Source organism: Giraffa tippelskirchi, chromosome 4 (assembly GCF_054371585.1).
Source record: "Giraffa tippelskirchi isolate mGirTip1 chromosome 4, T2T-mGirTip1v1.2.pri, whole genome shotgun sequence".
Taxonomy (NCBI): Eukaryota; Metazoa; Chordata; class Mammalia; order Artiodactyla; family Giraffidae; genus Giraffa; species Giraffa tippelskirchi.
Window position 1 is genome coordinate 167,392,116 of NC_137278.1, and position 27,559 is coordinate 167,419,674.

The window sequence follows — 27,559 nt, forward strand, 5'->3', positions numbered from 1 at the left end:
AAAGAATGAACCCATTCTTTATGCGTCGTCTTACGTGTTTGTCTTAGTTCCTTCTCTCTTTTCCTGTTGTTTTTGGTTTGTTTTTTTGAGGTAAAAAAGATGCCATAAAGCCAAAGTAGACTAAAATCAGTAAATTCGGGGAACATTTATTAAGCAGGTACTCTGTGCAAGGCACTGTGCTAGGAAGATGAGGGAGATTCAGAGGTGAATGTGGTAGTCTCTGCCTTTGGAAAACTCACCTTTTAGTGTGGGATATAGCTATAAGCTATTCTAGAATACAGGGTAGAGGGAAGTAATGTCAAAATAAGGTCTGTGTTGAACTGTGAGCACCAAGGAAAAGGAGCAGTTCATTCTGTTGCAATGAATCAGGGACTGTTTCACAGAGAAGGTAACAATTGTGCTGATCCTTGAGGTTTAAGAGGTGTTAGATTGACCAATGGAGAAATGACCATTCATTCCAGGTGGAGGGAAACTTACTCTTGTTAATAAGATAAATCTTTGTTATTCACATACTGCATCTTTCTTCCAAAGAGCTCTGGTTTTTTTATCACAATCTGATTAAGTTATCAGATTTATCATTAGGGGAAGCAAGGCCCAAAGAATTGCCCCACACATTTTCAAGCTAATGACTGATGAAAATCCATTTCCTTTCACAGTTTACAAAACTGTTTACAAAACGTACACATTTCCTTTCACAGTTTACAAAACGTACACTGTCTTTCTAGCTAAAGTGAGGCTAAGAACTTCATTTTTCAGAATTCAAGACCTTTGCTCTGTCCACTGTGCTATTGTGTCTGTCTGTTAGAGTCAGTGTTTGCCAGAATATTTCCTAAATCATCTTCTTCAGCAATGTGCTATTGGTTAGTTCCTTCAGCTGTCACTCTAAGGATGTTCTGCACCCCACCAAGTCTTACTGTGCTAAGAGTGTACTGTAGCTTTGTCTGGTTAGCTTTCCTTTCCAAAAATGAAATCATTTTCTCCTGGGCCTGATTTGAAAGGCGCGTGAGTAAAGGATAGGATTGGAGGTGATGTGGCCAATGAATGGACACTAGACACTCCCTTTTTTCCATCCATAGGAGAGCAGATGTGAAGGACCTGCACCAGGATGGTGGTTAGCAACAGTGGCCCGTGCCAAAGCACTTACCAAAGTGATGACTAAGGTTGGTCATGCCAAGTACTATTACTGAGCCTGGTGTAGGGTACAGATGTTATTTACCACCAAAACTGTAAAAACCACCAATGCAAAAATTTAAATTACTTTTCCATTTTGCCTCCAGGCTGGACATAGCCACTGCCTCAAGTGGCTCACCACCTTAGCAGCTTTATCTAAGCTACATTTTTAAGGACACTGAAGAGATCAGTGCTGAAACATTTTCTTCCCACTGAATACCAATTGACAGTTGTATTCCACGTGATTTTTCTTTTTTTAGTATAAGGATTCTGTTTGTGACAGACGTAGGTAAGGGGATTGGCAGTGGACCTGGAGGTCTGAAGAGTTTGAGAATAATCTGAACCCTGTAAGTCCCATCATGTCTAGCTAGTACAGTGCCTTGTACCCTGTGATTTTCCCATTGTGTTTGATGAAATGTCAAAGCTGATCCCCAAATCAAAGGTTAATTTTTTTGCTCAATAAAATAGCCTACATGGTTTAAAGACTTTGAAGTATACTTTTGTCAGTTCAATTTCTTGGCCAGATGTCATAACATTCAGGTCTGGAAAGGAATTCTGTAAGGAATTCTGTAAGGTCCATGAGTGGCTAATTTAAATAATGGGGTACCTAATTTCTTTAATATAGAATGATAATTGTAATATTTATCAGACATAAGCATTAAGGCCTGAGGCATGGAGATTATAGAAAGCTTCATTTGACATTTTTAATGTGAGAACAGAGGTGAGAAAGAGGATGAAATTGGCCTGCCTCTCCATCTCTTCTTTCCTTTTTTGAACTGGAAAAAATATAAGTCCCTGCAACTTAAGCGGGAAATTAGAATTCGGATTGTATGTGGTTAAGCAAGTCCAGTGTGGCTAATACAATTGCATTCACCTTAGCTACAGCACAATTTGCATATAACAACACAGCCTCCTCCAGAAGAGGGGAGAGAGGATTGACTGGCTTAAGCCTAAACTAACCAAGGGAAGTAATATTTCAAGTTTCAAGTTTTGTTTTGACTTTTCTAATCCCCTTTAGTTTCTTAATTGGAACAGGACTGATTAATCTTCTACTCCACACTTACACCATCACTGTTTAACAAAGAACGTTGCCTTTTTGCTTATAAATTATATCAAAATCTTCTAAAATTTACATTTATATAAATGATTGTTTTCCATTTCTTCCCTTTCTTATCTACTCCTTGTCCAATATATTTTTGCCAGCCATTGTGTAGTATTGGTGGGACATGGCTTTCTTAATAAATGCAAGTACCAAATATAGAAATAGTTCCCCTTTAGTCTCCAAATATTATTTTTAAGCTTATTGAAGCTGGGACAGGTAATTTATGACTGAAAGTAATAACTATATAATTTTTTCCTTATAACTAAATTTCTTGACTCTGCTTATAAAAATAACAACTGTGATAACTCCCACCTTAATGAGTTAATCAAGGAAATGCTTTGTAGGTACATTTCAGAAATACAATCCAGTTTTTATAGCATTGTAAGATCTATTGTGGGTACGAAAGTATAATGATCTTAATTGCTTACATCAGAAAATCCTTTAGATCTGCACTGTCCAATATGGTAACCACTAGTCTGAATTGGGATGTCCTCTAAGTGTTAAAATATTCAGACTCAGTACAAAATACTCAGTACAAAAAGAGAATATAAAATACCTCAATTGTTTATTATGAATTTATGTTGAAATAATATTTTTGATATATTGGGTTAAGCAAATTATTTTAAAACTAACCTTACCTATCTTTTCTCACTTTTTCCATGTGGCTGCTAGAACATTTAAGCTTACATATATATGGCTTACATTATGTTTCTGTCAGACGGCACTGTTCTGCCTCATTAAAAATGCACTGCAGGTTTGCTTAGAAGCTTAATTAAAGGAACTTGGATCCAGTTAAACTAATATACCCTTACAGTGGTAAGGGAGAAATATGATATCGTTCTTTAGGTTAAAGAGGGCCTTTCCACTGGTTGGACACCTCTAAGTAGGATGTCATGCAATCTTTGTATTGCTTATTAGTAGTCATTGTCCCTTAACTCTGTAGTAGGAATGCCTACTTTGAGCTCTTGATTTAAGCACTAGCCAAAATGACTTTTGTTTATTAGAGAAACATCAGAAAGAATAATCTCCATTGACTACTTGCTCCTTTAACTTTTAAGTCTTTCTAATTGAGAAGAGCATGTCAGAACTTCCATTTCTACTGCTTTATTCAACACTGTCAGTTGGCATGCTGACCTCTTATTAATATTTATTTTGCTAATTTTGGACAACAGGATAGAAAGGTCTTTAGAGAAATTACCAAGAGATAAAGATCACCTTCACTTAACGGTAAAACTCAGTTTTATTTTTTTAACACTATCCCTAACCTCTTTCTCTATATTTTCTTAACCATATCTTTAATGTGAGGCGGATAGCACATTTTTAGAAGCTTTGCATGTGATCGTCTAACAGAAATGAGAATAATAAAAGACTAATATTTTATATATTGCTTTTAAGTTTGAAACAGCCTTGTGAATTAGATAGGGTAAGAGATATTTTATTGAGGCATAAATGGGACCAGTGATTAAGTATCTAAACCAAGATCAGGCATCTTGTTAATGACATAGTCAGGATTTGGTTCTTAGACTTCAGACTCCAAATCTTAAATGTTATTTTACAAAATTACCACCATACTGCTCTCAAATTTGTCAGTCTGATTATCTTTAGTAAGATGCTATAAATTTTAAATAGATTCAAAGGACAAAGACAGATAGTAAGCATATTTACCTGAGAAGAAAATTAAGATTTGGAGGCCATTCCTGCTTTTTCATTCCATACTTGAGCTTTTCTCAAATATCAAGTCAGGTCCTAAGCAGCTTATATCAAAAACAAAAACAGCTTCATATGAAGGAAACCAGTAAAACTGTTTATGATTCTATGTTAATATAAAATATTTTAATTATTTTGAAAAAAGAATAGATATTCTGACAGATTCTTATATTCAGTGTGATCATATGAAGAAAATTAACTTTAAAAAGCCTTCCCTACTTACAAGACTGTTGCCTGTTTATTCAACTCCCGAAGTGGAAGGACATGCATGGTGTGGACAACGTGCCATATCCATTTCTCTTGGGAATGATATTTTTATGTTATATATTTTAACTTCCCAACTGTACCCAATCCCAAAGCATGATGGTGAGGCTGAGGGAAGGGTCTCAGAAATGTTTTTGAAAAATGGAGCTTGAAGACCTCAGATTTGGTACAGAAAAGCCACCACGCTTCTCCTACTTATTGGTTAGCGGCTTAGTGAAAGATGAGTATAACTTCAGCAATAGGAAGCCATCAAATGGAAGATTATACTGAAAGATGAAGGATCAGCAAAGAACATGCTCTGATGGTATATAACTGAACATTTAACTAGTGCCAAAAGTTGTATTAATTTCTTGAGGACAAAGCATTTAAAACACTTCAGAATATCACAAGTTTTGAGGAAATCCATTGTACTTCAATAGATTATGGACTATTCTGTTGATGCTGAAGTATTGAAATAAGATGCACTCTCAGAATTATAGCAAAGATTACAGAGCTTCCTTGTCCAGGCTCTCACAGGCTCTGTTACAGCAGGCATTTTTGGAAAAGCTCTGTTAATTAAAATGCTTTATTTATATACCAGTTTTCATCCTATCTTCCAAATGTCAAAGGGAATTAAATACAAAACGGCTAATTTTAAATGTCAGGGTTCCTTTTTTCCAAGCCAACCTTACATTAAGAACAGGAATCCCTGTGCCAAAGAAATGGTTCCCAATTATCCCATCCTGGGTTTTGTTATACATTGTACAGAAGTCAACAAAACAAGTATGTAACAGAACCTGCCTAAATAACAGCCACCCTCATTAAAATCAGAATTAATCAGGGGGTGATTGAAGGAAGCAATGCTTCATAGGTTCCCCCTTTTTCTTCTTTTCTAATCATAGAACAAAATATGTTACATAAAAGGATTGGAACTATTATGCAGTACTCAATTAGAGGGAGGTGAATAGGTCTCTAACATGCTGTTTTATCAAAAGAGCAGACTGGTGTTTGCATGACTGTTGTTTCATTACAGACCCTGTCATTAATTCCATGTGTCAATACTGCCCTGTAGTACACAGAGCAGACAAGAAAGAAGAGCCCTTGAAAACAAGGGAATGATTTTTGAGTCGTTATCAAGCTAAGTGGCAAGCGGGAAGCTGAAACTCGTATAGGTAAATTCGAAGGGACTCTTGGGAGATCTGCAAGTGGGAAACAAGAATGCATTTTACCAACTGCTTAATTATGTCCTGTTTTTCAACAAGTACACTTGAATTGAATGCTTTGTTTGTATTGCACAAAAACATGTGCTTTGGGCAAGAGTATTCTCTTGTTTCCAGGTCAAGTAAGGTGTTTTATACACATACACATCTGGCCTATTCTCTGATGTGCTATTGGGTATGTTAGCATCTGAGCCCCAATATTGCACTGTCATTTCTGGGGGAAAGTTACGTAGGAACCAGAAGTCTAAAAAGTGGAGCCTTCTCTAAGGTCCTGAGAGGTTGTATAAACCCAGGCTTCCCAGAAGAGCATACTTACAGGGAAATGGTGGCTCAGGAAAATGTGGAACTATATCTGGGGAAAAAAAGACAAAGACTATAAAACTTGAAATATGGTATAAATTCCATAATCTCCCACCCCTAAATCTTGAAAGAGTATTTTTTGGTTTCCATTAGCAGTCCTAAGGGTTAGGCTGGGGCAAAATAAGGTTTCCTTTCTTGGACGTGCTTTATCTGTGTCCTCGTGCCTGGCCAAGCCCTTATAGATTATGGTTCCTTATCGTTTAGTAAGATCAAATTTCTAAATGATGTTTCGTTCCAGTTGAACATTCTTGGAGGCTTATCTCTTCCCTGGCCAGATGCCTGATCAGATGAGAAGCCCGCCATGATACTGTCACAGTGCCTAGAATGGGCTCTTTATCCAGTAGACATCACTGTACTTTTTGATGATAACGAGGGCAGTCTTAACTTGTGTTAAGGCCTGTGTATAGCATTGAAGGTAAGTATGAAGGAGTTATTGCTATGTGAATATCTTAACCCTGATGCACATTTCAGTGTACAGTATCTTCGTTTAACCATGATCTACATATATCTAACACCTAGCCATCCTTTTTAGATGGGACCTTCATAATTTAGGACCAGTAACTCTTCATGAAATGGCCTGTTTATTGAGGGCCATGATTGAACTTAGATCCATCCTTGTAACATTTGCCATTGCTTTATTTTTGGAATCATTCTAATCATTTGCTGGTAGCTTTGCAGAAAGGACTTGTGGTCTTGGTGTATGTCAGTGACAATTAGGTAGGCTGCTGTGCTTGACTTTTAGGTTTAGAAGATCTTGATTAGAAACAAAAGCCTAGCAGTTTTAGTGTCTTAAAAACCTAGCAGCTTTTTAAGTAGATCATAATTATTTAGTAACCTAATATTTAGACTCTTGGAATTACAATAGAATCTTAGGGATCATCTTGTCCAACCCCTTCAATTTATAGATGGGGAGACTCCAGCCCAGAGAAGGAAATGACTTGCCCAAGGACACCCAGCATGTTAGTGGACAATCCGAGACTAGACCCACTGGTGCCCCATATGTAAGCAGCTAAGTCTACATGAATCAGTGGTTGGAAATTCCAGGTTGTATGGCACAAAGAGGGCCTTGATTTCTGGACGGTCAGAATGTCTGATGACATTGACTCATCAGGGAAATAATTACAGTTAAAATAGTATGAGGATGATTCGTGGCAAATGGTTCTCTACCATTGTCCATTTATGCTATGACCCATGTATTATACTCTTTCAGTAGAACTTTACTGAGCACCTATTATGTGCCCAACCTAGATACTGCAGATCACAGCCAGATAAGACATGGACTCTGTCCTCAAGTTGCTCAAGTCCAGTAGAGAATGAGAAATCCCTGGAAAGCATCATGCAGAATTCCCTGTAGAATGCTAATACTCTTCCTAATTGTAAATCTTGGTGATGAAACTGAACCTTTTCTCTTGGTCAGGGTTTGTTTATTAGGAGTCACATAAGACACTATACCATTCCTTTCTGTGAAAATACAAGATAATACCAACTGCAGCTAAATTGAGTTCATAAACACTTATTGAGGATCTACCATCTGCAAGGCACTGTGCTAGACACATAGGGATATGAAAATGAATACAGCATAGAATATTTTCTTTTTAATATGTCAAAGCAATAGTTTTATAGCTTTCAACCTTTGTAATAAGAATTATTTTTAATAAATAGTCTTAAAATATGGGACCCTTGAAACAGAAGACAAAGTATCTCTATACTGTAACCCAGACTTGTCAGCCCAGGATTGCAAAGTCTCCATCCAAATCCTCTTTTGTACCCCATATCTGTCTTGAGCTTTCTTTTTCCTTTATCTCAGCCAAGCCAGCCTGCTTGCCAGTCCCCGCACACAACTAACTCTCGCTTCTGTGCCTTTGCTTGACTAATCTTCTGCTTCGGGATGCCTTTCTCCCCATGAATCTATGTCCATCATTGCCATTACAGCCTGGCCCTGAATCCATCTCCTGCCAGGAGCCTGTGATCAGCATCCCATCTCCTCCGTGTCCCTCCCACGTGTACATAGCCCATATGACTGGTGGAATAACAGTTCTGTGGTATTCATTAATGCTTCCCATTCTCTGTCCACATCTTGCTGATCTAGATACAACAGATCTTACTAAATGAAGCAGTTTAGTATAACCGGGTCATTTTTCAGACCTTTTAGGAGTAAGTTTCTATATCAAAGACTTCATTTTGGTATTTGTGGGCTGTTATATGATAAAGAGGAAGATCAGAATCGTTAGGATGGGGATTTGAAAAGTAAGCCTCGGGGTCCATAAGAGAAAACAGTCATATATCTGTAAGTGATCCTCTCTCCTTCCATTCCCAAACAGGATGAGAAATCGCCTTTAAATAAATTTCAAATACAGTAAGGGTGTATTGAACTGTCAGGCTAGGGAAAGCAGGGCTCTGCCTGTTAATCATCTCAAGCTTGTTGATCTGCTGTTCTGTAATTCCTTTAATATTGTTTAATGTGTGTGTGTTTTACCTTCTGAACTGACTAAAAGCTTCTTGAGGACAGGGACCATGTCTTTTATTTGCTTCTGCATATTCTTCCCCCACTTATTCCCAAAGAGTGCCCTAACAATCTTGTGGAAATCTTCCTTCCATAAGCACATAAAGGACAGGAAATGCATCTCATGGGTTCCAACTACATCCCAGCCATTGCACTGTGTACTTCATATGTATAATGACCTTTCACCCTCATGACAATTCAGTGAAATGGGTATTCCTATCCCAATTCTACAGATAAGGAAACTAAAGTTCAGAGAGTTCAAGATCTTACTGCTATAGAACCTAGGTCTGATTCCAAAACCTTTATATGCCTTTCACTGTACCACAATAACAACAACTAATATTTAGGACTCCTTTACAGTTCATAGAACTCTTTCATCTACACTATTATTGTTGCTGTTACTACTGCCACTGCTAGTACTATAACCCCTTAAGTCATCACTAGGAAGTAGGTAGGTAGAGCTAGTATTATTATCCCCATTTCACAGATGGGAATACAGAGACTCAGAGACTTGCCCAAGATCACACAACTGGTAAGTGGAAGAGCCAGGACTTCAAACAGACATCCTGACTCTAGACTTTTTTGTTCTTTCCAGTGTATCACATTGCTGCCTTAATTTATTTGCATGAATGCATAATTATGTGGCCAGTTATCACTGACACCTCTCCTACAGGAATGTCAGTAAGACAAGACATCCTATAGCATCCTATAACCATGTGAAAAAGAAAATAATTCATATCCTCAGAGGAGAGTCTGTGTTAGTAGAGGGGTGATACAGAAAATCCAAAAGATAAAGCCTTGAGAATAGTTCACAAGTGAGAATTAAAATATGAGCCCCTTTATTCTATAAATGAATTTTCATAATTTGGCCATAAAACTTTTGTAATGTTCTTAATTATTTCTATTATAAAATTGGATTAGGGAGTAGGGGTGAAACCTATGGACTTGATTTGAAAATATTCCTCCTGGGTTTGAATGAGAAAGTACTGGCTACTTGGTGCAAGCTGGTAGCTAGCCCCAGTATCATTTTGTTACCAGAGAAATGCAGAAATGTTAGGAGTGATGGAATGGCCCCCCAGCAGTTCATCACTATCTTGGTAGAATTCATACAGTCTCATCTACTGATCCCATTCCATCCACCCATACCCTTCACCCCACCTACCTTACTGTTCCTGTAGTCCCCAACCCCTTCAAACCTTTGAACTTTCTGATCCCTTAATGTTTCACCCCAGGAGATAGTCCCCTTCTCCTTTTGTATTGGTTATTAGTAAACAGTGTCCAGTATCACAAAGTCCTTCAGCACAACCAGAACTAGGAATTGTTACTAAAGTACAGATGTATAATATGAACTGGTGCTAGAGAGACGTTTCAGTGGAAGCAGATTGTTCCCTAGTTCCAATAAACATTTCTACCTGGTTGTCATGCAGAGTTCTTCACTGTCCTGAAAGATGTGTCTCCCCCCGTCCCCCAAAATCTGCTCCATCTGCTGTGCTCTTGCTCGAATGAAGGGTCACCATCCACATGGTCATCTGAGCTGGGAGCCATAGAGACACTCTTCCTCACTCCCCTTTACCAACTCTGCCCTCCCCGTAGATGACAGCTCTACCTTGGAAGTGATGCCTTTTTTTCCCACAACCACAGCCACAATCCAACTTTCTGTCTCCTCTCACATGCACTGTTACAGTGACATCCTTGTGACTTGTCTCTCTGCTGCAGTTTCCCCTATTCCGATGTGTCTTTGCACTGCTGCCAGAGATTCTTCCCTATAAACCAACCCTGGCCGGGCATTCCTTACAGGCTAGGACCCAAGCTGCTTACTTTGACATTCAAGACACTTGACTCCCAGACCCCGAACTACCCTTGCAGACTTACTTCCTGCTGCTCCTTCATTGAACCTCACCCCTCCCCAAACACTGGGCCCTTTCCCAGCTTGAGAGCAGAGAAAGAAATTGACACAATCCAGAAAGGTCTGCACAAATAATCACAAGTAGGTGGGACCATACAGAGCCCTCCACACAATCTCCCTTGCCAGAAAAGTCCTGTGCCATCTTTGCCTGGCATAGGACACCTCCCTGGAGGTGCCACTCCCACCTTCCCCAGGCGATTTGATCGATGCTTCATCTCAGGAGCTGTGATTTCCTTTGTTCCTGATCCTGTTACAGCATTTACCCCATTATGTCCTAAGTTATTTTCCATGTGTATATTTCACTCACTGCTTGAGAGCAGCAGCTGTGCCTGGCCTTCCTTCTCTCCCCGGTATATGACACAGTTCTCAGCACATAGTTGTTGAACAGCTGAACTCAGAGTGTGTTCCTTCAGTGCAGTTAGACCAGTTAATCCAGATGTGCAAACAGCCCTGGACTGGAATTCAGGGACTATGTCCCAGGTCCAGCTTTGCCACTAGATATGTGACCTTGGGTAAGTCACTCAGTCTCCTTTATTAAACAAGGGAGTTGGACTAAATGATCTCTAAGGCCGCTTTAAGTTCTATGATTCTGACCCCATTTCTGGGATCAGGAAACACATTTCCTACTTAATAAATATTTAGCAACCTCAATTTAACCAATCAACCATCCATATTAATAGAGTCTTCAGACTCTCAGCAATAGTCTTCTGGTAAGAGCTGCTTGATTAGGCTCCTGTTGGCTTATCCAGTGACCACTGAGCTGTTCTTCCCCTTCCCCAGATGTTTCTCTGCACGTGTAACACTAGCACACAGTTGTGTGGCTGGCCCTTCCCAGGAGGGAGCCTTTCTTTGTGCCGGCCTGAGGGACAACCACAAGGAAGCAGAGGGAGAGGAGACTTTAGTATTTTCCTTCACTCTAGCTCCCACCAACATTACAATTGCTGCCATGTGGGTTCTTGTTGTAGACATGTTTTTAGGGGGCGATGCCTGTTTCTGTGAGAAATAAGTTTTAAGCAGCTCATGTGCCTCTTCAAGACTCCTTTTAAAGTACACTGCTGACTTTTGGGGGTGGGAGGAGGACTACAGTTAGTAGCTCAACAGGTACATTCACCATAATCTCCATATAATAAATAAGAGCCCATGAAAAGATTAAATAAATCTTTCCTAACGCTTTTTGATTGGCTTAATCAATAATTAATCATCTTTAGATGAGGCTGTAACTTGTGGAGTAGATATAATTGGATTAGCTGAGGAGAGGCAGTTGGGGAGCTTTGAAGAGATTAAAATGGCTGTCAATCCCATAATTAAACTGCCACAAACAAAAGCAATGGTGTTTTTTTAAAAAAAGGAGGAGAGAAAGAAGGAAAGAAAAGGGAGGGAGAAAGTTGGGAAAGGCCAACTGATTTGAAATCAATACGTACTTCTGTATCACTAGAGACTGGAGAGGGACAAATCAAATGGCAGATTTATTCCATTAAATGAAATCCTTACATATCAAATCAGCCATTTAATTACATGGCTGGTCCACTGGGACAGGTGAAATTTTGGCAGCTTCAACTTCACTAAAACAAATCCACAAAAGGAAAAAAAGTTAATTATTAAAAACAGAAGAGACCTGCTCCTTGTCCTGAGCCCATTTAGACCTTGACTTTTCATACTTTTAATTGGCTTAGTAGGTTTGGCCTGTGTGAATGAAGTCTTTTATCTCCCTCTTTTTCTTTCCATACCCCTTTCATCTTTCCTGTTACAAACACACAGAGAGAGCTTGAGGAAAAATACTTTGGTTTTTAAAGACTTTTTTTTTTTAAGGATGTGGATTTGGGCGGGGGGAGGGTGTGTGTGTGATGCTGGTGAATACTTTTTTCTCTCTCTTTTATCTCTTTTTCCAGAGAGGAGTTGCTTAAACCAATGGGACTAAAACCTGATGGGACAATAACGCCTTTGGAGGAAGCACTCAACCAGTACTCTGTCATCGAGGAGACCAGCTCTGACACAGACTGAAAGCATCACCTGCTCAACTCTCAATATTGCTTTTATCAGCATCTTTTCTCTGTAGCTCCAGGGGAATCTTTTCTCTAAAACATTTATGCCCTTGCTTTGGCTAGAAACACATTAACTGGTTTACTCGTTGAGAATCCAGCATATTTAAGAAGTGATCCTGTGTTTTTGCGATATTGAGGCATTCAGACAGAGCTGCAGTTAGATGGAGTTGCAGGGACTAGGAACAGGAAAAAGAAATTCCATTCTGTCAAGATGGAGCTGAAGGACTTCACTCTATAAAGCAGCCCTGGTTGAATCTGGCAGTTCTGTTTGCCAAGATTCTTAACAGAAGATTTAGCTGTGTCCTTCCTCTCACTTGTGTGAGCTGCCCTTTCTGAATCTCTCCAGAGACAGAGGCACATGAGAAGCAGAATGAGCTGCTAAAAGGGGCTGAGGCAAGTGACCCTTTAGATCAGGACTGAGTGAATGGAAGCCAAGCAGCTGCTCCATAGGCCTAGCCCCACTCTTCACTTCATTTCAATTTTGTATAAATCTATAGAGACTCACACACACACACACGCACGTGCGCACACACACACACAGCCCCAGACTTGCAAACTGATTACATTCAAAAAAGTTTGTATGTCAGTTATCTGGAACTTCAGAATACATTTCTCCCTATAAAGTTACAAAGGATGGTTTAGTTCTGAGGCAGCTACCAATGCCTATTTATTCCCTAATAACCTGAACACTAGTACCATAGAACTGAACCCCCATCTGTATTGCTGCATGGGGAGCATGCATTCTGAGGTCTAACATAGGGGTGTCAGGAAAACATACCCTCCAACCCGGAAGAGGGAATGGGGACCCCTGGGTACTGGGAGTTCTTTTGTAGCCTCTGCTGAGGGTGGAGGAGACAGCAGCACCCACTTGTACATATAGGTCATTCATATGTCACATGTTTTAAATTGGGGACTGTGTGTGCTTGTGTGTGTTCTACCTTTCTACCATATGTGATCAGTTTAATGGTAACTTTATTTATTTAAAAAAGAAACACAAATAGTTACTGTTAAACTGATTAAGGCTGTTTTTACTTTGGTAAAACAGATTGGTCATATGAAAAAGTAGAAAATGAATCATGCAATAGACAGTGGGCTAGTTAATCAATGGCTAAAGTTGAAAAGGGGTTGGTTTCCTCTTATATCTATATATATATATATGTATGTACGTATATACATATATATATATATACACACATAATGTGCTTAACCACTGCCTTTTAAAACTTTAAATTAAATAAAACATTGGGGTTGATTCAATTTAGCCATCTGTGTGTGTTTCTTTATAAACAATACTATTTATTGTTTATTGGGGTAAACAATACTATTTCACAGTTTATGCTTTTTAAAAGTGCTTCTACATCTATTATCTCAGTTGTAATAAATAGCTTTTCTAAGGATAAAGTACACAGAGTATTAGTGAAATGTCATTTATCCAAAAGTCACTTTTCTGGCAAAAGTACAAATCAGGAATTTGGTTTTAAAAGGCCTTTGAGCTGCCAAAAGAGATGTCAAAGTTTCTTACAATTTATTTCTACATGAGAGCCTCAAGAATCTATCTCACTTTTTGCCTCTTTACTAAAATTTGCATATATTTCTAACATGTTTAGTTATCTGACTTTCAAGTCCACCAAAAAAAAAAAAATGGCAAAGGAGGAGGCAGTTGGATGGAAGGCAGACCTACTGAAAGCAGCAAAAATCCAAATGAAAACTGGATAGGAATGTGGGGAGAATGAGAACTACTTGAGTCTGGGACCATCTGTTTCCCAAAGGACATTCTAGTTGACCCAGAAAGTATCCGTACAATAGTATGGCCTGTAAACTAATTCTCTTAATGATGACCTTGTGTTTCTTTTTACAAAATAAGTTAAATCCAGAATACTCTATAAAAAGACTATAAAGAACACAATACATTTTAGGATTTTCATCCAAAATAACTGGAGTAGAAGTTATGGGTGACCCATGTTTTAACAGTAAATAAAGTGAAACTTGGTAATTCATAATTTTAGATTAAGTGAAAAAAAGTTTAGAAAAAGGAATTTTAAGTATTTTTGTTACTTCATTCTACAAATGCATTTTTAAGATATTTTTATAATTTCTGCAATCAAATAGCTTTGGCATGAGTGTCGCTTACCTAAATGAAGACATGTTTAATGAAATACCATCTTGCCAGCTTTATGCAGAGTTAGTGTTTGAACAGTCTTCTTTAAGTTGCTGTGCTCTTCTGTTTTCAGTGAGTTCTGTTTCATTTTGAATTTCTCTGTGTTGGGCACTAGGCTTGTTTTGAAGAGAAAATTTGCAGAGGGAGAAGATGAAAGTGACTTCATCTTGCACATGGAAAGAGAACCAACATCTGTCGATTGCTTGCTCTGTGCTGGGCTTTTTATGTATCTTTATCTTGTGTATCCTCATCACATCTCATGTTAGAGATCATCTCTGGAAAGCACAGTAAGTTACCCAACATCACACAGCAAGTAAGACTCCAACTCGGGCTGGCCTGACCCCCCAGCACCATACCTTCCCCTTCACATTGCCCACGTGGGTCCACCTTGTGCCTCCTTATGACTCTGGAATGTTGGGAGACTGGTAATTCTTGGGCCATTTTAAGCAATAACAATTTCAGCATAACTGGTTTAAAGAACTTATTAAGTAGGGAGGTGACCCAAATGAAGCTGAAGTATAAGCAGGAAACTTGCTCAGTTAGTACTGAATTTCAGATAAGGGCCTGGAGTCCTTTAGGTCAGAGATTAGGGCTGCAGGCTCCCCAACACCGCCCCCCTGCCCTGACCCTTGACATCTCCTGGCTCAGTGACATGCAGTGGGGATGGTGAGAATACACTGGCCAACTGTGTCTGCTGGCCCCTGTGTCCACATCCCTTCCAATCTTTAAAATAGGGTATGGGGAAGCAAGTTCGAACATAAGGCACTTGAGCTGCTGCTTTAGAGTAACAATCAGCAAATACCTGAGACCCTTTCAAGCCCCTTTCACACACCCACTGGTCCTGAGAGGTGGACAGGATGGACCTTACTGTCCCTCCTTTATAAACAAAGATATGGGCAGAGGTGGTTTAAGTATGCAACCTCCCCTCACGACCATCAGTCTTGCTGCCTCCCAGTACTAGATGTCTCTTATGTTGACTTCCCTTCCCCCTCGGATTTTAAAAATAATACATGTTTCATTGTGGAAAGTCTGGAGAATACAGAAAATACTAAAGTTAATCATTCACCTCACAACCCACCACCTGAGATAGTCTCTGTTAATGTTTCAGTGTATTTCCATCCTGTGTTTTTTCTATGCATATATAACTTATTTTACTACTAGATTGGGATCATGCTGTATTTACAGATTTGTATCCTGCTTTCTTCTTTAACATACTGTAAGCATTTTCCCATGTCAATAAATATTCTTCAAAAATTAATGGCTATATGATATTCCATTATATGCATTGTGGTAAACAGTAGTAATTGCTTACCCAGTTATTATTCTTCCTTACTAATGGAGGAGATATCATGACCTATCCCTCCTCCCCCCAAAAATCAGTGCCTGCTGCCTTTCTGGGAGGCAGCGTGGGCCTTGTCAGCACTGCAGAGCTGCAGGAAAGGGGAATGGGCGCCAGGAAGAGCAGACTAGCTGCCATACACAGTCCAGCAGGAGCCTTGGTGGCACAGATCACGACACAGCTAGATTAAGTGCCTGGATGATTCTATAATTTTTGTTAAGGAGAGGCATTTGAAAAGGGCAAGGTGTCTAGCTGACTTTAAGAAGTCTGCATGTGAAAAAAAAAAAAAGATGTCAATCATGTTTACTATGGTGTGATCCAGTTACTGACATTACATTTTTGGAGGTATTCACTGCAATAGCAGAAGTGAAAGGGGCTACCCAGGGATGGGGAGAGACATGTTATTCTTTCAAGAAAAGTGAAGGGACACCTGTCAAAATTAGTGGGTATGTGATGAGCACAATATGGAGAAGGAACAGATGAATGGTGCTCTAGGGACAAGTTATATGGGTAGGGAGGCAGGAGGGAGAGATTTCTGACAACTGCCCTAAGTGAGAAGATTCAAGGAAACAGGTTTCTAGAGAGGATGTGACTGACACACTGCTGAGTCCCAGCACCCAGTCTTCAAGAAGACTCAGAACAGCCTTTTCTTAAGGGAGGGGTGGGGAGATTAAGCCTCAGTTCCTGAATCATGCATTGTACACAGTGAACCAACCTTCCTGTGCATCTAGAATGGTGTTAGCTACATCCTTGACGGAGAGGAAAAAATTGTCACTCCAGTCCAGAGTTCAGTGGTTCAGATGAACCCTGGTTGAGAAAGGCTGTCCTAAAAGATCAAAATGATTCTCTGAGGCTTCTGGAGTCCGATTTGTGTTTTCCTTCAATGTTACACAGGGAAGATCCTGGGCCCTAGTCTCCAGCTCTGCTGTATCCAGGTCTCACAGACCTGTACCTTTTCTGCATTGAACATAATTACAGTTGTGTATACTTCCTGAATAATTACTGTGCCACACACTGTGCTAAACACTTTATGTACACTTAATAATTTCATCTTCATGAGCATCTTATGAGGTAAGCACTATTAGAATAATTCCCACTTTCCAGATGAGAACAATAAGGCATAAAGATGTTAGGTACTATGTGCAAGGCACACAGACAATAAGTAGCAAAATTTGAACTCAAACCTGCATGATATCTGTGTAAATACTATGCTATGTGTTGCTTCTACAATCAGAAAAAAATGCAATAAAGTCTTATTTGAGAGAAAAAAATTTCAGAAGAGATTGAAATAGGAAAAACAGAATTGGAAAATAACTTTAACACATTTTTCCTCACTCCATTTCCAGATCCCCCCACTGCATAGAATACCATAGCCCTGCTAGTCTCAAAGAAAGGCCCATACTCACAAGCACACCAATCCATATAGGTGTGTCCAATAAACATTCACTGGGCATTTACCATGTATCAGGCACGACTGAAGTGACTTAGCATGCACAGACACTGTTCAAGGTGCTTGGGGACACAAACACAACTGAAAGTCCCTGTCCCCAAAGTGCCCATAGTGTGAGAAATCCATAACCATAGCCTGGACAAAGTGCTATGGGATGCCAGCAGGAATGTGGGGTTGAGTAACAGTTTCATAAGTGACATTAGAGCTGAGCATGAGTTCGCCATGTGGAGGAGAGAAAAAACTGTTCCCACCAAAAGAACTGGCCCCAACAAAATTGATGTGTTTATAGAACGCAAGCAGCTCAGTAGGACTGAAATAAAGGCATCCCATATCTCAAGATGGCACACGTGAGTAGCAGCATTTCAGGCGAGGAAAGGACAAACGAGAAGGATCATGCTGGCCTCCCTATGGAGACTGGAGTGGAGAAGGGACAGGAAATAAGAAAAGAGACCAGATAGAAGGCTGCTGCAGCTACACATGAAGGGTAAGCAGAGCCTGAACTGGAGTAGTGGCAGGTGTAAAAAAGAGGGGATGGAGTCAAGAAATACCTACACATTGGAATAAACACAATTTGGCATTGTGGAAAGGCAAGAAACAGCTCATTTAAACTCAGGTGGGAATGACTTTGGGGAAAAGATAGTCTAAAACACTGGCTCGACCAACCTGTGAGCTAAGCCACTTTGGGAACAGGAGGGTGGTGTTAAGAAGTATTTTAAGGAATTTGCAGATCTGTAGGGTCTCCCAAGTATCATTTACTGAATGAAAAATGTTTTGGATATCAAGGACAACTGTTTTGCAAATACTGTATCACATGTTGATGTGATAAGAGCTCATTGATAAGCATTACTCAATTTATAATGTCCTTTTGGCCATCTGTATTTCTGTCAAAATATATTCATTATAAATAGCTATCATGCGTGGAAAGAAGATCCACAAAGTTCAGGTTTTAAAAACAACACCAAAAACCTCGAAATTGGAAAGACCTAGCTCTTGGTAACAAGTATCAGAAATTCAAATTGAACTATCTTGGTCATGAAAGCATACCAGGATCTCTCTTGTAAGAGAGGAGATAAACAATCAAGTTGTGCAAAGATGGAGACATCATGGGGGTCTCAGTTACAACCAAAACCCAAGTCTTGCTGTATTACAGGGGGAAGATAAAGGAACTTATAGAATCCTTTTATCCACAATGAGCTACGACTTTCAAAACTATTATTTTGTCTTTAAAGTTAAAAAAAAAACTAAACAATTTTTCTCACTTTTTTCTTTTCTGCTCTAACAATTCCCTCCTCCTCCACCCCTCTATCTCAAGATAGATAATAAACTCACCAGGAATAAAGTCATGAACTCAGTAAACAAAAATACATGTTGATAGATGTAAAACACTACTATTTCATTCTACCCAAAACAAACATTCCTGAAACTAAAAATTTTTACTGTTTTAATGTCTGTGGTTTTTAATGTCTGTGGTTATAAGCGTTACTATCATGGTATTAAATGAATCTATTTTCATACCAAAGGTACATTAAGCAATAGAAATTAATGAAGTAAATTTTATACTAAAATTGTATGTGAGCCATAAAAGGTCACCAATAGTAAAAATGAAAAAAAGGAAAAGGAAAAAAAGCAAGAGAGAAAACCTATATAGGTCAAAGAATATGGTCACATCATACATTTTCAAGCATGTACATACAAGAAGAAATTAAAAGTAATTCCAAATAGAGACACTTCTGGTTAAACAAAGCAGTCTGAACACATGCATTTACCTTGACAACCTCCTAAACCTATTAAAATAGCAGTAAATTGGATGTTTTGGAGTAAGGCTTAACCTCAGTAAGACAATGAAGATGAGAAAGAAGATGACAGCTGAAAAGAGCTATCAACAAAATTTTGGAAACTAAAAATTTTGGAAATTTTAGATGAGCAAGAAATATTTGATGTAGGAAGAAGACAGAAGATGCGGAAAGATTAAAGCCTACAAGAGACAAGGGAAGCCAAAAGCAAGATGACAGCTTATACCAGCTCATGAGAGCAGATTGTTAAATGCTTAGGAATTTTTACAAGCTGATTAAAATTGTTCATTATTAAAAATTATATAAATTTTAATTAAATAAGTTATATTAAAAACAAAGTTAATAAATGCTCAAAACTCCAGATGCATGGGTGGGGTTTGAAACAGGCAACCAGGTTCCTCTCCTCCAGCTGCCTTGGCACACATAACCAGGTGATTCCCATTTTACCTCCCCAGGATAAACCAGGAATTTTCCCTCAGAAGAAGTTATTTCAAAGGGCTCTGCACCTAAGGACTCAAGCACAGAAGATAACTGAATACCTTACTGAAAACAGAAGGATCAAGCAGAAGATCTCCTTCCCCCAGTCAACTCCAAGAACACTAGAAGCTAGTACCCTTATGGCTGGGAAAATGGCCCAAAAGAAGGATCTGAAGAGAATGAAAGATAGGGATCTTCCAACACAATGGCCAGATAGCCGTCTTCTCACACTCAGGGAAGCTACCATTCACTCAGTCATTCACGAGATATGCACTTGTGCATAGATATGAATACTTGCTAATGTCCCAGGCCTGCTTCAGGTACACATAAGTGAACAAAATAAAGACCCTGATCTTAAGGAGTTTTAATTCTGGATAAAGACAAACAATAGATATAGTGTATCAGTGAACCTAATAAGGCACACAATCCCTGATGCCATGTCAGGTGGCAATAATACCTATGGAAACTAAAGCAGAGTTAGGTCCAGATAGAAGTTTTATGAAAAGGTGTCAGTGAAGGCATCTCTGATAAGTGTTATTTGAGCAGAGACCTGAAAGTGGTGAAGAAATAAGCAGTGTGAACATCTAGCAGATATTCTGTCTAGGCAGTGGGAACAGCAAGTAAGTGCAAAGACCTCGGAGCAATACTACTAATATGACTGGGGAACTACAAGGTGTCCAGTGTAGCTGAAGGAAGAAATGTAAAGAGCAGTCAGAGATCCCTGGGGTCGGGAAGATCCCCTGGAGAGGGAATGGCTTCCCCTTCCAGAATATCTATATTTAAAAGATCCACCCCCTAAACAATTTCTACCCTCTTGGGTATAAATTGGTTAGGGGGTGGATCTTTTAAAAAAGAAAAACACCTTTCATTTTCACCAGACTTGGCTGTATGTGGGGGCAACCAAGGGAAGAGAGTTTTTTCCCCAAGCTAGAACAAAAATACTAGTGAGTAGGAAAACCCAGCCCTCCTTCTGAGTTTCCCCTTTCTCTCACACCAGCACTACTTTCAACACTTCTGACACCAGAATGGGGGGGGGGTGCCCCACAGCAAACAAGTCTCTGACAGCGGCCGGGTGCCCTACAATTCAACTCAAGTCTGACACCATCTACCTGGACACCCTACAGGTTAAGGGCTCAGTCGTACAAGACTGCCTTCCTCCACCTTCAGACACCTATGCAAGCCCAGGTTGTTTCGTATGTTTCTGACCAACTGGTTATAGATTGGAGGCTCTCATACCCACTGCTTGCATTTAGTTTAATTTGCGAGAGTAGCTCACACAACTCAGAGAAATATCTTACCCGATTACCAGTTTCTTAGGAAAAGATACATAGCTCAGAGCCGGATGGAAGAGATGCACAGGGCCAGGTATGGGGAAAGGGTGCTTAACTTACGCTCTTGGAACACAGCAGTCTCCCCAAACCTTCTAGGTATTCACCAACATAGAAGCTCTCTGAAGTCTGTCTTGGGTTTTCAGGGAGGCCTCGTGACACAGGTGTGATTGATTACTTCATTGGCCATCAGTGATTGATTCAACCTGACCGCCCTCCCTGGAGATCAGGGAGTGAGATTGTAAATTCCACCCCTCTAATCACCTGGTTGATTCCCCCAGCAACTAGCCCTTATCCATAGGCTGTTTCCAAAAGTCACCTCATTAACGTAACAAAAGACACATTTTTGGCTCTCATCACTTAGGAAATTCCAAGTGTTTTAGGACCCCTAGACCAGGAACCGGAAGAAGACCAAATGCAGATTTCTTGTTATAAATTGGGATATCTCAGCTTGCTTTTATCATCATCATCATGATCAAGCGAAGTGGTAACAGTAAGACACAAATTGAGAGAACGGTGAAGGTAAAACTCAGGACAGCATTGTAAGTACTTAGCAGAAGCTTCCCTCCCCTGGAAAATCTTTCAGAGTTAAATCCTAGAGATCCTCATTTATATATTCTGAAAAGAGTCTCAACTTCATTTTCATCATCTCATATCGATATTCTATTATACTGCACACTCCTGCTTTTTCCAGTGCAAAACACAAGATAGGCAGACTCTCAGGAAAGAACAGAGGTAAAAATTACATACATTATCTCAGTCAGTATGCACATCAACAAGTAAGGATTCCTATACCTTTTAACTGATGAGAAAACTGAAGCTCAGAAAGATAATTTGTTTGAAGTCACAAAGTTGGAGGTGGCAGAGCAAGAATTTCATGCCTAGCTGTAATGACCCTGAAATTATGTTTTACCTTACTATACCACACCAACTAACAAAATGATGTACAGTCAATTCTGAAGAAGCCAGTCCTAAAAAACTGCTCTCTTCCTTGTAACGGAGAAGGCAATGGCAACCCACTCCAGTATCTTGCCTAGAGAATCCCTTGGACAGAGGAGCCTGTTGGGCTGCTGTCCATGGGGTCGCACAGAGTCAGACACGACTGAAGTGACTTAGCAGCAGCAGCAGCTTCCTTGTAAAGCAGCCAGACAGGCTGAAAGAAAAGGAAGGAAGGGAGAACATCATCAACCAGCCTCTTTTTCCTCATCTCTGAGTTCTCAGGAATAATAAGAACTAGATGAAATAAGTACCTACGCTAAGACACTAAGGGCTTTGTATGATTAATCTCATTTTAGTCCTCACAACAACCTGAAAGCATAGCTACTGTTGTGTTCCTAACCTACAGATGGAAAATGAAGGCCAAAAGATTAGATCATTTAGCTAGCAATCAAGCTGGGCTCGAGAAGGAAAAAGGAAATCAAATATACCTGGAGACAAATGAAAACAAAAATACAGTGATCAAAAAACTATGGGACACAGCCAAAGCATCTCTAAAAGGGAAGTTTATAGCAATGCAAATTTATGTCAGGAAACAAGAAAGATTGCAAATAAACAATGTAACCCTACACCTAAAGGAACTAGAGAAGGAAGAACAGAACCCAAAGTTAGTAGAAGGAAAGAAATCATAAAGATCAGAACAGAAATTAATGAAATGGAGCTAAAAAAAAAAAAACAACAATAGAAAAGATCAATGAAATTAGAAGCTGATTCTTTGAAAAGATAAATGAAATTGATAAACCTTTAGCCTGACTCATCAAAAAGGACCCAAATCAATAAAATCAGAAATAAAAAATGAGTTACAACTGACACCACAGAAATACAAAGGACCATAAGAAACTACTATGAACAACTATATGCCAATAAAATGGACAAATTTTTAGAAATTTGTCCCAAGACTGAAAAATCTCCCAAGACTGAACCAAGAATAAATATAAAATTGAACAGACCAATTATCAGTAACAAAATTGAATCAGTAATTTTAAAACTCCCAACAAACTAAAGTCCAGGACCAGATGGCCCACAGATGAATTCTACCAGACATTTAAAGAAGAGTTAACACCTCTCCTTCTCAAACTATTCTAAAAATTGCAGAGGAAAGAACACTTCTGAACTCATTCTATGAGGCCAGCATCGCTCTAATACCAAAACCAGACACATATAATACAAAAAAAGAAAATTACAGACCAATACCACTGATAAACATAGACGCAAAAATCCTCAAAATATTAGCAAACCAAATCTAGCAATACATTAAAAGAATCATACACCATGATCAAGTCGGATATATCCTAGGGGTGCAAGTATTTCTCAATATTGGCAAATCAATCAATGCGATACATCAACCTAACAAACTGAAGAATAAAAACCATATGATCATCTCAATAGAGGCAGAAAAAGCTTCTGACAAAATTCAACATCCATTTATGATTTAAAAAAAACTCTGCAGGAAGTGGGTATAGGGGGAACATATCTCAACATAATAAAGACCACAGCTAACATCATACTCAATGGTGAAAAGCTGGAAGCATTTCCTCCAAGATCAGGAACAAGACCAGGATACCCACTCTCACCACTTTCAATTAACATAGTATTAGAAGTCCTAGCCACAATGATCAGAGAAGAAAAAGAAATCAAATGAAACCAAACTGGAAAAGAAGAAGTAAAACTGTCACTATCTGCAGATGACATGATACTATACATAGAAAATCCTAAAGATACCACCAGAAAACTACTAGAGCTCATCAATGAATCTGGTTAAGATTGCAGGATAGAAAATTAATACACAAAAATCTGTTGCATTTCTACACACTAACAACAAAATAGTAGGAAGAGAAATATAGGAAATTTACTATTGCATCAAAAAGAATAAAATACCTAGGAATAAACTTACCTAAGAGGTAAAAGACCTGTACCTGGGAAATGTAGTCTTAAGCAGTCAGTCTGGACTTTTCCTATCAGCACCAATGAGGTGATCAGACACACAGTCCCCTTCCATCCCCACAGGTAGGTTACAAGCCTGAAACAATTCAGTCTTTCCCCCATCTGCCTCTAAGAGCCTTCTATTTTGTTCAACTTCTCAGGGCTCCTTTCTATTTGCCAGATCATTTGTCAAATGAGTCAATTTGATCTTTAAACTTCACTCAGTTGAAGTTTGTTTTTTAACAGCCCTCATTACAGTTCATTACAAAACCCGGTCCTATTTCCTATGGCCCAACTGTCAATCCCAAACCCAAATCATAAGAGAAGGGAGCTTCCTGGGGGTGGATGTCAAGCAGACACCACTTGGCCATCTTCCCTGAAGGCTGTGTGTTTCATTCTCTACCTCTGGTCTCTCTTGACATCATCCTAACAAGCTTCCGTCAATATCACACCTTTAAGATTGCAGACTGGGTGCAGCCCTAAGAAGAACAACTACTCCCCTACCTATCCTACCCTGCACACTCCCCTCCTGCCCTCTGTGGTCTCTCCCTTCACCTGGTCAGACACACATAGGTAGCCTTTGGGCAGCCCTCCACCTTTGAAACTCCACAAACACATTAAGAGTTTCCTCTTCAACAGAGCTGAGAAAATTATCCCATCTTAAAGGACCAGGCCATAAGCCTCCTGATCTTAATGCTTTCTGCGTGAGCGCATGCTAAGTTGCTTCTGTCCTATCCGACTCTTTGTGACCCCATGGACTATAGCCCGCCATAGCCCGCCAGGCTCCTCTGTCCATGGGATGTTCCAGGCAAGAATACTGGAGTGGGTTGCCATGCCCTCCTCCAGAAGGTCTTCCCAATCCAGGGATCGAACCCACATCTCCTGCACTGCAGGTAGATTCTTTACCACTGAGCCACCAGGGAAGACCCAACTCTTTCTGAAACAGAAGCAAAAAGTAAAAAGTCCTGCTGATCTGGAGGTGGACACTCCAGACCCGGCAAACTTATTTTATGTGCTCTTTACTATAAGGAGAAGAGGGAGCTGGAGACAACGGAGGGCCTGGGTTAGCTGGAGATACCTATCCCTGTTTTTCTTGGTGTCAATTAGCATTATTTAAAAAACAAGGGTGGGGGAACTGGATATCTGTGTGCCTGCTTTCACGCTATGAACTTTTCTGTCCTTTGGGGCTGATTATGGCCAAGTGACCCATATTTTAAAAGCATTTACAATAAAATGATGCACTTTCTTTTGTGCCATCGGCTTTCCCAAAGAAAAGCAAAAATGTTTTTAAATTGTCCCTTTTTGTCAGCGGTAATGGCTGTGCTATATTTCAGCTCATCCCCCTTGCGGGCATAGAAAGGGATGGGTAATAAAGGCACAGCTGTAGACACTTTATGGCCTGCTTGGGGGGTAGAGGGGGAGGAGGGGAGTGGAGGCAAGAAACAGATTGACTGTGTGTCAACAAATGCAGCTGGGGAAAGAGAAAGCTCTTAGAGAGCTCCGCAACTTAAAGTCCAAGATAAATGATGTTCCTATTTGGAAAGGGGAAAAAAAAATGGAGGTGAAATTCAATAAAGCCTAGTTCAAAAGAAAAGGTTTCCAAAGGCCTTTTTCTGCATCTAGGCAGCTCCCAAGAGAAATGAGCAAGAGTAGCCATAGGCAAGGGGGGTGTGCAGCCCAAAGAGACAACAAAAACCCGTCCAGGCTGACGCATTACGACCCAGTCCTGGCAAAGCTGGGTTCAATGGAGCACCACCAGGCGGCGGTGGGGGGGTGGGGGGGATGATCTGGTTCACAGAAATGGCCCCAGGAAACTGACACAGTCCTGCTTCAGGGCCCAGTCAGGCCTTGAAATGGAGAAAGGGCAGAAAAGAATGAGATGACGTCCTAGGTGGCGAGGCTGAGTCATGTTTTGATAGAGATCATGTTGCATCGGAGGTCAGGAGATCAGATCAAGCCCCAGCTCTACACCAACTGGCTTTGAGAGGACAGCGTGTCTATGAGGGGTGCTGGCCCTGACATATCTGCAGCCCGTGATGGATTATGAAAACTTTCCCCTTCCAACACCTCATTTGAATCTCACAAACATCCTGTGAGGTCAGTTGAGATCCTTGGTCCCCAAGTTACAGGTGGGAAAACTAAGGTTCAAGGAGATGAAGCACTTGTTGCGGGTCACACTCTACACACTGTAGCAAGTGCAAGAGTTAGGACTTGTCTCCCAAAGCACCTGCCTCTGAAGCTCATGCTCTTCCTTTTCTATCCCTTGGGCCTCAGTGAATGGAGACAAGGGGCTTTCCTTCACTGGAAGCCCATAGGGAAGACCACCAGGAAGAAGCAGCTGACTTTTCTTCCCACAGACATTGGTGGGCGCCAACTTTAAAGAAAAAGTTGTATCCATTAGGATGCAAGAAACAGAAACCTCAATCTGGTTTAAACAGAAGGGAACAAATTATCTCACAAAAACTAGAAGTCCAAGGTACTTGATTCAGCAGCTCATAAGGTTAAAGAGAACACTGCTTCACCCCAGAGCTAGCAGCAAGATGAAGGAAATCCCAAACATGACATCACATCTGGACATGACAATATCTAAGAAGATCACCTTTTCCTGTGGTTCCCTCTTAAGACAAAGGAAACTTTACCCAAATCCTCCCAACAGACTTCCTGAAGATTCTTCAGACAGGGTGGTGTAACCTGCCCATTCTCAAACTGATTATTACTAAGGAGAGTAGGATTACCCTCAGTTAAATAAAGCCCAGACATGGAAACAAGGCCAATGCCAGCTTCGGCCAAAGCCCATGGAAAGAGATGGAGACAAAAGAAAAGAAAGGCTGATACTGAATTCTGGCAATTCTTAGGCAACCATTAGTGGCCACTAAACCAATAGCATCCACTAAAGAGGTATAAGATATACACAGGCTTTGACTATATACCCACCGGAATGGCTAAAATGAAAAAGATGAAATGTCTCAAAAGATTAAACATGTTGGCAACCCAGATCTCTTAGATACAGCTGACAGGAGTATGAATAGTATACATCCACTGCAGCATCAACTAATGCTGAATATACATGTACTCTATGACCCAGCAATTCTAATCCTAGGATTGACCTAGAAAGAAACCCATCCTTATGTTCACCATAAGATATATATAGAATGTTAATATATTCATAAGAGCCTAAAACTGGGAAGTCACCCAAATGTCCATCAATAGTAGATCAGGTAAATACATTGAGGCAGATTCACACAAGAATGAGAATAAACAATCTATACCACATGCATATTAACAAATTGAAAGATAAAAACCATATGATAATCTCAACAGACACAGAAAAGCTTTTGACAAAATTCAACACCCATTTATGATCATAAATAAATCCCAGAAAATAGGTATAGGAGGAACCTACCTCAACATAATAAACGCCATATACAACAAACCTATACCACACGCAAACAATATGCATGAATCTCACAATGTTGAACAAAAGATGCCAGAGAATGGGTTCCTTCACAAAAACTGGAAGTCCAAGGTGGTTGATAGGTAGCTCCATGATGACAAAAGAAGTATCCTGTGGCATGCTATTTATACAAAGTGCAAAAACAGGCAAACAATCTAAACAGGTAGAAGTTAGGGTAGAAACTACCCTTGGAAGGTTAGTACCTCGAAGGGAGCAGGAAGAAGGCTTGAGAGGCAGCCATACAGTTATGACATGTGGCTGGGTATATATCTCAATATTTTAAAATACAGGCTCCAGAGTCATACAAGTTGGATTTGAGTCCTTGATGCATCAGTTTTTTTCAGTGTGATTTTGGGCAAGTGACTTCACCTCATTTTTTCATCTATTA

General features: G+C 39.9%; 1 protein-coding gene across 9 annotated transcripts in view; it reads left to right on the forward strand.

The window, feature by feature from the left end:
- RIC8B (RIC8 guanine nucleotide exchange factor B) overlaps positions 1-15,669 on the forward strand; it is a 105,439-nt gene extending 89,770 nt beyond the window's left edge. For 4 of the 9 annotated variants that reach the window (XM_081591321.1, XM_081591318.1, XM_081591322.1 and 1 more), the window contains one exon: positions 12,101-13,510. In XM_081591321.1, coding sequence (XP_081447447.1) covers positions 12,101-12,212 — 112 coding nt within the window. In that variant the 3' untranslated portion in view covers positions 12,213-13,510. Of the gene's footprint in view, positions 1-1,076; positions 1,161-3,444; positions 3,500-5,255; positions 5,395-6,040; positions 6,218-12,100; positions 13,511-14,526 lie in introns of those variants that run through there. The other 5 variants (XR_014082327.1, XR_014082325.1, XR_014082326.1 and 2 more) reach the window with 5 other exon arrangements.
- The last annotated feature ends 11,890 nt before the right edge of the window (positions 15,670-27,559 follow it).